Source organism: Nannospalax galili, unplaced genomic scaffold (genome assembly GCF_000622305.1).
Source record: "Nannospalax galili isolate Female #2095 unplaced genomic scaffold, S.galili_v1.0 scaffold626, whole genome shotgun sequence".
NCBI classification, from domain to species: Eukaryota; Metazoa; Chordata; class Mammalia; order Rodentia; family Spalacidae; genus Nannospalax; species Nannospalax galili.
In genome coordinates, this window is record NW_008354396.1 from 815,270 (window position 1) to 828,033 (window position 12,764).

The 12,764-nt window shown below is 40.1% G+C and overlaps 1 protein-coding gene across 8 annotated transcripts in view; it reads left to right on the forward strand.

Annotated features, from left to right (window-relative positions):
- The first annotated feature begins 327 nt into the window (after positions 1 to 327).
- The window catches only part of Phldb2 (pleckstrin homology like domain family B member 2), a 117,355-nt gene continuing 104,918 nt past the window's right edge, over positions 328 to 12,764 (forward strand). For 7 of the 8 annotated variants that reach the window (XM_029555252.1, XM_029555253.1, XM_029555262.1 and 4 more), the window contains exon 1: positions 356 to 437. In XM_029555252.1, the coding sequence (XP_029411112.1) occupies positions 362 to 437 (76 nt within the window). In that variant the 5' untranslated portion in view covers positions 356 to 361. Of the gene's footprint in view, positions 438 to 12,764 lie in introns of all 8 variants that reach the window. The other variant, XM_029555258.1, reaches the window with a different exon arrangement.

Sequence of the window (12,764 nt, forward strand, 5' to 3'; positions counted from 1 at the left end):
ATCCCTCATGGATAAAACAGAATACTATAATTATTTACTGGAGTCCATTTTTAAAAAGTAAGATAACTACTTTATCCAATAGCATGATTTTGCTGATGGAGATGGTACTGGTGTTTAGATGTTGTCATTCTAAAGGAGAGTCAATGATAAGATACTGTAGTCACCCTGGATGTCTGCTTTTCAACTTCAACAGCGGTTAGTGTTTCCCAGATGTTAAACATCTGTGTTTCACAAATGAAATGCTATTGGCCTTCAATTTTCACAGGTCAGTTCAGCTTTCAACTTCCACATCACAGCACCTCTTTTTTCTTGCTGAGTACAGGCTGGCATGGATCCCAGTGTCTCCTTTGAGGAGCATCAGATGGTCCTGATGGAAAATAAAAATGTACCAAGAGAGGAGCCTGAGGATGATGGAGTTGGTGACATGCAACATTTTGGTGAGCATGCTCTTAATGTGTACTTAATTGTTAGAGGTTTTTAACAGATTTACAAATATATATCTGGAGTGAACTGGAAACTTCTAAATACTCCAAGAGTTCAGCAAGTACCAGGAAGATAGCCGGAGGCAGGAAATCCCTGCTTGTAGCTTTACTTAAATGTTGACCTGCATACTGAAGATGTGTTTAAACCAAAGTAGTTAGTAAGGAGAGGCCTTTTTCTAGATATTCATCAGTCATTTAGAATCAATGTCCACATAAAAAGGAAAGGCACTGATCCTGCTATTTCATCCGAAAGACCAAGCTCTACCCAACTCCACTCAATTTGCAAGGCTGGAAATACTGGTTGAAATGCTTGTAAAACATTCCTTCGTATTCATAAAGGATAAATGGACATAAATGTATATTTTCTTCAAAGACCAAGCTCTACCCAACTCCACTCAGTTTGCAAGGCTGGAAATACTGGTTGAAATGCTTGTAAAACATTCCTTGGTATTCATAAAGGATAAATGGACATAAATGTATATTTTCTTCTTTTGTTATATTATACAGCATAGTCAAGTAACCTTGGAATTCAAATTTATACTAGGTACTTTGTTCGTTAATATTCCTTGAGATATCTCTGCACCACAGAGTCCCCTTCTATTAAGGAAGTACAATTTCAGGCTAAATTTAAATTTTCATTTATTCAATCTATTATTTCTAGAAACAATAAATTAAAATTGAAAATACTTATGCTAGGGGTCTCAAAAACAATTCCGTCTCATGTGTCTATGAACAAAAAATGTTTTTAAATATTTTATTTATTTTTATTTAATGTATATGGGTATATTGCTTGCATGTAGGTAGGTGCCCTTGTGTGATGCGATGCCCATGGAGGTCAGAAGAGGGCGTCGGATCCCCTGGAACTGGAGTTACAGATGGTTGTTAGCTACCATGTGGGTGCTGGGAATCAAACCCAGGTCCTCTGCAAGAGCAGTCAGCACACTTAACTGCTGAGCCATCTCTCCAGCCCCACTGAAAAAAATATTTTTAAGGAAACTTTTTGCACTTCTGTGGGAGTTTCCAAGTCTGTAATTTGCAGGCAATGCGTATTTTCAGCAAACACAGAAGGTAAAATAAATATTGCAATATAGCAGTATGAAATACTTTGCTACCTAGCCAAAACTAGGCATTGAGTTGGGAAAAGCTTTTAAATAAGGATGATTCTTATGCTGACTGTCTGTGGGTGAACAGGTTATGGAGAGGCAAACAGTGTGATACATGTAACTAACTGCAGGTAGTTTATTGTGATGGTAACATTCTTCTTTCTAGGAGGAGGAGGTAGAGAATGGATATCTTTAGAGGGGCAAATAACCTGGAGCAACCAGATGGTTTACTTTTTCTATGTTAGTTTTCATGCTAAAGTGGGAATTCTTGGTTATTTCATCCTAAACCTAAGGCTTTGAGGAGCCACTAAAGAGTCCCAGAACTGAAACAATGAGATTTGATTTCAGTATTCACAACCAATTTATATAGTTATTCAACAAATGTGCTCTAGCTTTTGTCATGTTTGATTCACAGCAGTGAGAATAAAGGAGTGAATTGGATCCCTAACCTCACAAAGCTAGAATTTTGTGGGATGGGGGAAAAACTAATAAAATAATCAAAAGCTTTAATTAGTGACATTGAGAGTACATAGTTCATTTGGGGAATCATCATTACAATGTATGACTGCCTCTGCCTCCTCAGTTATGATAAAAGCAAGCTTCAAAAACTGAGTAATTCCTAGGCCAATGAGATGGCTTCGTAGGTAGAGGTACCTGCTGCCAAGCCAGAAGATCTAAGTTTGATAACCCAGACCCACAGGGTAGAAAGAGAGGACTGACTCCTGCAAGTTAGATCCTCTGATTGCCACATGCTGATGTATCATGGGGCACACACACACAAACCCACACATATAAATAAATCTATATATAATTTTAAAAATTAAAAAATCGAGTAATTCTTTAGGAATTCCCCTACACTCACTCTCCTCTCAATAGTCAATGCTCAGGATCTTGGGGATCTTGACACTTCCCATCTCTTTCTCCAAAATGTGGGGATTCGATTCTCCTTCAGACTCTCTCATCTTCCTCTGCTTTGGGTGAGTCTTGCTTATCACACACCCAGTGTACCTCCATCCCTAGGCCTGGTGAAGCTCCATCTTCCCTTCGCCCCTGCCATTATTCCTAGCCATCTCAAGTAGTGGGAGTTGAAAACAACAGATGATCAATGAAGGAGAGACGGAAAGAAGACTGCTGCTGACAGATACAAGGGAAACTGAGAAGTGTAGCTCAGTGACAGAGTGCTTGCCTATCATGTGACAGGCCCTGGAGTCAATCCCCAGCATTGCTAAACAAGCAAACAGATACATGTAAGTGTTAGAAGTAATACGATTCAAAAATAGATGGCTATCAAAGGCTGAAGAGGAATGAGGGCTAAAGAAATTTCCAGATTGAGGAGTTAGGTGACTGCATAGGAAAGTGATCATCCCTTAATTATAGAAAACAGTTAAAAGGGGAGTCTGGGATGGACATGGGTAAAGCAATAATGATTTGGGCATGTGCAATCCACTGTGCCCAAGGGATATCCCTATGTTGGTATGCAGTATGTGACCCCCACACTCCTCCAAGTATACCCTTGCTCTCCTTTCTTGTACTGAAGGTTGTGGGAATTAAATGGAAAAGAAGAGATTGATATTTGCAGAACGCCAAAGTGTTCAGCTATTTACAAAATCGTTGAACATTTAACATGGAATGGTGATGGCCCATGAAGGCTAAAGCTTTTGAGAAGTAAGTGTCAGTTAGTTATTCATCAAGGGTACTGTTGCACTCCTCCAATATGAATCCTTCAGAAATTGCCTGCGTGAGGCATTTTCTACTCTGATGGTCACTTTGATAACTTCTAGATGTGGAACCAAAGTAGATTTTTGCAACAGGAAAGCAATACACCACACCAGGGCTTTGTTGGTTGTCCCTTAATGTCCAACACATTTGTGCAGTCAGAATCTCTAGGTCATTTCACTCTGGCACTTCAGTGATGTGGGACAGGGATGAAGAGGGGCAGTTCTCTGGTTGGTTGTTTTTTGTTTTGTTTTGTTTTTTAAATAGAGGAAGCAGAGAGTTCGAGAAAGCTCTGCCCATAATCCTGGTGAAGAACAGAAGTGTACTTTTAAAACATTCATATTTGCTTTTGGAATAACAAATTCATTTCAGTATCTGTAACTCTCTTCTTCATAGGCTGTTAAGCTTTTGGTAAGGCTAACTCTAATATAAACCTTAAAGGTATAGTTTATCCATATAACTAGGTTAAGTTTCTGGAGATGTTTTTGTTTGGTTGGTTTTTAGGTTTTGTGAGTTGATTTGTTTTGTTTTGTGAGATAAGGCTTTGTGAGCCCAGGCTGGCCTGGAACTCCCAAAGGCCTTCCTTAGCCTTCTGTATGCTGGGATTATAGCTCTGTGCCCCCATGCCAGCCTCTCTGGAAATTATGTCACTCTTGTAAATATAATACCTTAGAATTCAATCTCAAAATCAGTAATAAGAAAATGTGCTTTAGAAAGGGCTTTTGTTCATTTATTTTTATTCTTTGTAGTTCTCATTTGAACACAATAGATGAATTTCTGTCATCTTCTTTAGATATTTGTAGTTTACAGAAACTCTTGTTCTTGAGGCTAGCCAGGAATTCAAGTAAGTTTGAAAGAGCTGGAACAGTTATACGCACCACTATCTGTGCCAGAATCAGGTCTTTAATCCATTAACACATACTGGGCACTAAAGATAAATCTTTAGTCAGAGGTGGGGACCATATAATGATAATCTGGATAGCTGTCTTTCTTCTCAGGTCCCTGAGAGAGACAGGGTCTTACTATGCAGCACTGGCCTAGAGCTCACTATGTGGACCAGACTGGCCTCAGACTCCCAGAGGTCCTCCAGTTTCTGCTTCCCAAGTGCTGGGATTAAAGGCATGCCAGGTGAAACATTTGAAAAAGGTTGGGCAAATAGGTCCAAGCCTATAGGGATGCAGTTTGTTAATTGGAATAATATCATTAACTTCCTAGCCCAATGCTTGACCCAATAATCAAATGGTATCTGTTTCATGATAATTTCTGTAAGAAGTTAAAAATTTCTAGTTGTGGAGTCAGTAGAAAATGGAGATAGGATGGTATTGAGGAGTGGGAAAGGACTCTGTGTAACGGGGGCTCTGTGAATGCTTGCTGAGCAGCCTTGAGTGGAGATAGATAGATCCCTAGGGCTGTGTTGGTATATAAATTTAGTAGCTGAAGCCCATCTTTCTTCTGCGTCCTCTCCCATGTAATCAGGTTCTGCTTCCTACACAGTCACTGGTTCTTCCTGTGTTTGTCAGGCAAGAAGTCAATGCATCCTAGAACAAGGAAATGATATAATGAAAATGGTATTACACATGAACTCTGAAAGTCAAAGCCCTGTTTTCCCCCTTGGCTCCCTCCAAATCCCACCTCTTAGGTCTTATCTTCTACTCCTCCCCCTGTCGCATTCCTTGTTCTCTGCAGGCTGTTACTCACCATTTCCCAAACCTCCCTGTGGTCTACTGTCTTTCTGCACTACTCACACCACACCCTCTGCCTAGAAAACCCTTTTCCTGAAATCTAAGTTCGCATGTGCTGTCTTCCCTGGAGGACTCACTGACGACAGAAACCCACCCCCCCTTTTTAAAATTTTATGTGTATGCGTGTATTGTCTGCATGTAGGTAAATGCACCCATGTTGTACAATACCTGCAGAGGACAGAAGAGGCTGTTGGATCCCCTGGAACTGGAGTTATGGACAGTTGTTAGCTGCCATGTTAGTTTTTAAATAATTATATGTGTTATAGTATATTACCACATTATAGTTACATGTTGGGCAGTAAACCCCCTATGGAGAGCTACATAATTAAATGCTTGTTTTATCTCCATTTTCCACACATCAATGAACATTGTATGCTATCTATGAACAGAGAAGTGCTTAGTACAGTTGTCTTTGTTTCAAAATTCCTCATGCTCTGAATGCCGGTCCCTCCTCTGAGCTGTCAGAAGTCTCCAGTGCACTAAAGTCTATGTATATCTGACACATCAATTTGAACATCTCCTGCCCCACGTGGCTCAAACACATTTGTATTATTATAGATGAACTTGAAATCAAGGTATGAGATAACTAGAGGGATAGTGAAAGTCAGATGAAAGGAAACATAAAGACCACCAGAGAGAAGAAAACCTCTGTTCTCTGTAATGTTGAGGAACACAGGGTTGTTATTTTCTGTAATAAGACAATAACATATGAGAAAAAAATCCTTGTTTTAACTTCTCCATGCATGAAAAGTGGATTAATGATCTTCAGGTGATCAGAAAAGTAGGCGAGATTAAAAACAGCTGTAATAGATTAATCTACAGGACAGACAGATACACAGACACAGACAGACAGACAGACAGACAGACACACACACACACACACACACACCATCTTCTTGCCTAACTACAACATAAACTGACAGAGAAAAAAAAACACAAGCAGGACACAGAGAACATTTTGATTCAGAAATGTATCAGATGGTTCAAATAATTCAAACTTTGCTTATAGAGAACCAAATTTGTAATAGTTTAAATTTCAAGCATCACTTTGAAGATAATTATCAGATGTGCTAAGGAGAGAAGAATGAGGCATTTGTCTTTTTGTATTCCTGGGATGTTAAAGTGACTTCCATTTTAATTTTGGTTAATTATCTGATGTTAATTTGAATAACTAATGTGCTATTTTTTATTGTATATATTTAGATATATCTTTGAGAACATACAGTAAAATCTAAACAATAAAGTTATTGGAATAAAATTACATCATTGATATAAAAAAAGAGGAAGAAGCAAAACCTTTACTATGATTATAAAAAATTTAATGGTATATTTGACTCTGGACTGTCTGAAAACCAGGATACGTAAGACAACCTTGGGTTACATAGTTCTCATTGACAATGGTTGCAATTTCTATGTGAAAAATATATGACACCTTTTCTAAGAAATGAAAGTACATATAGTTTTTAAGAGAGAAAATCTGTCCTTGGACTAAATTCTAAAAGGAATATATGATGTGAAACTCAGTTTACCTAGGAAAATGTATACAGTGTCATTAACAACAGTTCCACAGAAGGGCAAGGTGGCTGGAAACTACTTTTGATTGCTCCTTTTTCTGTTTAACCTCTGTGCAAAACTAGTACTGACATTATCACATTAATTCATAAATGCAAGTATTTCAGAGTAGCAATTTATTTCTCCATTAGGATAAATAATGCATTCAAATTATGTGACTAGTAATAAATCAAGGCTTAAACATAGGTCTACTTGACTCCAAAAATCAACCATCTCTCTATTGTACTCTGCAAAGAAAAGCTTCATGATTCTTTAGATAGTCATAATATTAAAGGAAACCGGTGCAAGCAGTTGTTCCAAGACTTTGACTGGAGATCGAATTAAGAGCTGTGAAAATTTGTTAGATCTCAACTGCAGAAAAAGGAAAAGATATAACAATACAGGATAGAAAACTCCATTCAAGCCCAAACAATCTTTGTAAATGAAAATGAATAATAACAAAGTAATCCCAAGCTTCCTAAGGTGGTTCAAGCTTATAATCCCAGCATTAGAAGTTTGAGGCAGGAGGCTCATGAGTTGAAGATAACCTGGGCTACATAATAAGACCCTTTTTCTCCTCCTCCTCCTCCTCCTCTTCCTCCTCCTCTTCTTCCTCCTCCTCCTTTATCTCCTCCTCTTCTCTTTCCTTCTCTTCCTCCTCCTAAATTCCAAATGGAATAACTCATGAATAATTATTTAAATTTTAAAAATTTATTTATTTTTATTTTATGTGTATGAGTGTTTTGCCTGCATGTATGTTAAGTGCATCTGTGTCATGCAATGGACACAGAGGCCAGAAGAGGGCATCGGATCCACTAGAAGTAGAGTTACAGACAGTTGTTAGCCACCATGTGGGTGCTGGGAACTGAATCCAGTTCCTCTGCAAGAGTACTCTTAACTGCTGAGCCATTGTCCTAGTTTGTTTCTTCATTGCTGTGACAAAACACTCTGACCACTACCAACTTGGGGAAGAAAGGGTTTATTTATCTTACATCTCCCAGGTCACAGTTCATCAGGGAGCCCAAGGTAGGAATTCAGGGCAGGAACCTGGAGGCAGAAGCTGGAGCACAGGCCATGGAGGAACACTGCTTACTGACTTGGTCCCCTAGCCCCTGCTCAGCCTGCTTTCTTATGCAACACAGGCCCACCTGCCCAGGGGTGGCACCATCCACAGTGGGCTGGGCCCTCCCACATCACTCAATAATCAAGAAGATGCCCCACAGACATGGCCACAGGTCAGTCCAAAGGAGGCAATTCCCCAAATCAGGCTCCCTCAACCCAGGTGTGTCAAGTTGACACTAAAGCTATCCAGCACAGCCATCTCTCCAAACTTCATGAATAATCCTTAACATCACCATTTATACTTTATTTTTCCCCACCCGAGAAGTTGAAGAACACAGCAAAATAAAACCAAGTTTTATAATCACTTCAGACTCTGGAAAGGTAAACAGTAAAGGAAAGAATGCTATGCATTTTGTGGCACAATATCCATAATGGATGATTAGGAATGGCAGAGATTAGGATGTGGCTCTGATCTGCGGTGGGAATTTTACTTAACCCAGAAGTCAGCTAGGGCTGTAGCTCAGTTGATAGAGTGCTTGTCTAGGTTTGTTCCCCAGCACCCATAAACTAGGCATAGTGGTGCCTATAATCCCAGCACTCAGAAGGTGGAGGTGAGAGAATTAGAAGTTGAAGACAAGTCTCAGCTACATAGGGAATTCAAGGCCAGCCTGAGCTACATGAGATCCTGTCTCAAAATAAATAAATAAATAAATAAATGCAATAGAACTCAGGAAATGAAAAAGCAAAAGTAAAGGACTCATTTCTATCTTTTATTTTATGTATTTAAAGCATCATAACTAAAAATAAATGTCTGATACTACTATTACTACTGGTTATTGAGTAATACCCATATGTGTTAAGGCACTGAAGGACTGCATTTAAAATTTAATTTACCACATGCACCTTCAGGGTAGATCTCTTCCATCTTGAGGCTGCTGGGGTATTATGAAAGGGAATGGAAACCATGTTGACTCATCAGAAGTTCTGCTGGGTTTAGTCACTTAAAAAGTCACATTAAATAAGTATTTTTTAGTAGTCCCTTCTATGTATCAAGCCGTCGGGTATGATTCATGTAGATATGAATAAAATGACCCGTTGGCCTTCAAGGAATGTGTTTCATCAGAGACAGAGACATGGACAAACAGAGCAGGACCTTGAGTATTAGATTTGTCTGATTAGGAATTACTCACCCTGCAGACATTCCTCTGACAACAGTCATACTAGAGAAGAGGTGAGGTGTGCAATAGCACTGAAGGTGGTGCATCTAGAATCCTGCTGCTACACTCAAACTCTGGCTCTACCCGTTTACTTGCTTAGGTGAGTGTGACTTGTCTGTGCATCCTTTTCTCACTTGTAAAGTGAGCACAGTACCTATTAACCTATTAAACTTATGACCACTATTGTGGTGGATTGAATGAGAATTGTCCCCCATAGGCTCAGGTATGAATACTAGATCCCCAGTTGGTGGTGATGTTTGGGGAAGTTATAGAACCTCCAGGAGATGGAGCCTCAATGGAGGAAGTATGTCACTGGAGGTGGGCTTTGAGGGTTTATAGCCTCACCCCACTTCATTCTTGTTCTTACTGCTTCCTGTCTTCAGTTGAAATGTGATCTCTCGACTTCCTGCTCTAGCTGCCTGCTGTCATGCCTCCTGCACCATTATGGACTCTCCCTCTGGAACTGTAAATCAAATAATCTCTTTCTTCAATGAGTTGCTTTTGGTCATAGTATTTTATCACAGCAATAGAAAAGTAACCAATATAGAAGTATCATGTATTTAGAAAAATTGCCATATGATAATTGTTGTTCACAACAAATACCAATGATTTATTTCCTTAGTCATGAATATTAGCAATGTAATTATAGCCTATTTAGGTATGTTGTGTTAGTTTGCATATTCCTCAGAGAATAATTGTCTAAGTCAAGTATACTGGTGACAGTATTCCAGGCAAGGAAACATCTATAAGCAGAATTTGGGTCAAAGCAATCATTTATTCTTGCAAATCAACTATATGTGGGGCAACATTCTGAGCACATCAGAGATACCACACTGAGGAACAGAAAAAAATAGCATCTGCCTAGAACTTCCATTCTAGCGGAGATGCAGACACTAACGTGATTTAAAAGTACAATTTGAAATTTTTGTAGTTTATATCTAGAGATCTAGAGTATCACCAAATCCCCAGTTTATGACACTGTTGGGTGTTGGTGGAAAATTTAAGAGGTAGAGCCTAGAGGTTACTGAGGAGCTTGTGAGATCTACCCCCTCCCCCCATTTTCTTGTCTTCTATGCATGAGGTGAACAGTTCTGTTCTTCCACATGTATGTGCTTCCTTATCACAGACACAAAGCAACAGAGTCAGTCAATTGTCAACTGAAACCTCTGGATATTTGCTATAGTAATGGAAAGCTGACTAACACAATTAGATAACAGAAGATGGTACCTCTGTCTATACAAAATAGAGCAAGCATATTGGTATGGAAAATACATTTAAAATTTAAGCAGAATGGTCAAGAAAGGCCTGAGAAACATGGTTAAATTAGAGCCACATCTCCAAGAAAGAGTGAGATGTGCAAGTGATGCAGAGGCATGGGATGAGGAAGGATGGGGGAACTTTGAGCAGAGAAGCAGCTAGCACAGAGGTCCTGAGGCAGATGCACACCTCTCCAGGAGTCTAGCACAGGAATATGGAGGAGGACATGGTGACAGAAACTGAGTGAAAGAAGTAGAGTTGGGGTCAGAGAATGGCAGGTCAGGGATTATCCTCTGGGTCATCACGTGAACTTTGGCCATTGTTTTGAATGAGACAGAACTGTACAGATAGTAAGGAAAGGAGCAATTTGTGCTGCCTACTGTTTTACAATGATCATCCTGACCGTTGTGCTGATAGCCTGTAAGAAGGCAAATGTAGACACAGGACAAGGGTAAAGTCAGGACAATATGGCGGATGAGATCTGGCTGAGATTAACAATGAAGGTAGTAAGTAGTGGAATTCTGAATAGTAGAAAGGACTTCCTGATGAGTGGAAATAGAGGTCCCAAAGATGACAGTAAAGTTTTAAACTTGCTACAGGAAGAACCACTTGAGTTAGAAAAGAGGGGTTGGGGAAAGAGTTTCAGGAGTTCTATGCTGAGAATGTTGTTTAAGAAGTCAGTGGGCATCCATGTGGGCAGCTGCCAGGTGGGAGAGAGCCAGGCTGGACGTAAAATTTGTGAGTGATCACACATGATGGGATTTAGTTCCATGAGGCAGAAAGACAGATGAAGGGAAGCAGCATATTGAGATCCAGAGTATGAACTGAGTGCTCACTGGGAGAAGAAAAGGAATCTACAAAGGAAACAAGAAGGCACTAGGAAGAAAAGCAAGAAATGGGCCAGGGATGTCTAACAACAGTGTTTTCAGAAGAGAAAATGAGCAATGTTGCTGAAGGATGAGCTGTGACTTTTTCCCCCACAGTGTTGAGAAACCAGTGCCTTGAACTTGCTACCACTCATCTGGATGGCCAGTCCTTGGTTTTCTGAGACATGGCTTCACCAAGCAGCTCAGGCTGTTCCCAACTTGTTACATAGCCCAAGCTTGCCTGGAACACGCTTGATTCTCCTGTCTCAGTCTCTCAAGTGCTGAAATTATGGTCATGTACCACCATGCTTGGGAAAACACACTCTTTCAATTGCATAATTTAAGCTCAACAAGAATAATTCTAGGGACATAGTAAAGGCAACATTTAACTGGAGTAAATGGGGAGGAAGTGGAGACATCTTTTCTTAACAGTTTTTTGAAGGAGTTTTGCTATAACTGAGCAGGGAAAAGGGTAAGTGGCTGGAGGAGTAAAAGTTGAGTCAAGAAAGTTTTCAGTTTTATTAAGGTGGGATAAATAATATGATTTTAGGTTGACAGGAATGACCCACTAAAGAGGAAATATGGTAGCCTTTGAGAGAAGAAAGGCTGGTGCACTTAACTATTGGGTTGACTCACCCAAATTTTTTACCATGGGACAAAAATTTCCCGGGGTGGGGGAGGATACTATAAAATGCAAAGCTTTCTTATAGCTGAGGTTCTCCTTGAAATTAGAAGGCAAACTTTAGGGGCTAGAGCGATGGCTCAGTGGTTAACAGACATACTGCTCTTGCATAGGACCCAGTTAGGTTCCCAACATCCACATGGGGTGGCTCAGAACCATTTCTGGCCTCCCCAGGTATCTGAACCCATATACTCACATATGCATACATACACATAAACAATAAAATAAATCTTTTAAAAAAGAAGCCATATTTTAACTTGTACAAATGAAACATACACTTTTTTGTTGATTTAAGAAAGAATCTCATTGTATGGCCCTGGCTGGTCTGGAACTGAGCAATCCTCCTGCCTCTACCTTTGCCTCTGCCTCTGCTTCTTTAGTTCTGTGATTAAAGGCATGCACCACCATGCGCAGCATGAAACATATATTAACTAAGCGCTTATCTTGTTAAGTAAGTGTACTTATAGCGCCGAGCACTTTGTATATATTAAGCTTCTTAGCTGCCTTACAGCCCTGGTACCACAGTTGCTCCCTTTATAAAGCCTTGAAGACAGGCTTGCTGGGAGCTAAAACAACTTGCCCAGGCCTCATTATTATGTTAAAGAGCGTCCCTGTCTTTGTGCTTCCCAGTTGTAGTCAGTTTGTCTAGGGCTGATGTCCTTTCTCCATGTATCCCCACTGGCCCAGAATTTTGCGGAGGATAACGGTCCCGCTTGCCAAGATGGACTGTGGTTGGTCCTCAGTCCATTTCGTAGCCTCCCAGGAAAGAGGTTCACATCAGCTTTGTTTTCACTAGTTATGTTAAATATGTTGGAGACCATAGAAACGTTTAGGAGAAACAAGGCAATCAGTGTCTTAAACCCTCATGACCCCAGCCCTTGCCCAAGGCCGTTCCCTTGTTATTTTGCACAGCAGCTTTTCTGACACATCAGGTAAACTTGCCTCCGGGGTGGGGTGGGGTTTGGGAGGTTGTCTGAGGAGGTGTGGTCACCTGGAGTTTCCAACTGCAAAAACTTCATCCTCAGGGAGGAAATTACCACCCAGGGACGTGTACTCTCCCGCCCTTCTTCCATTTCATTAAAAAAA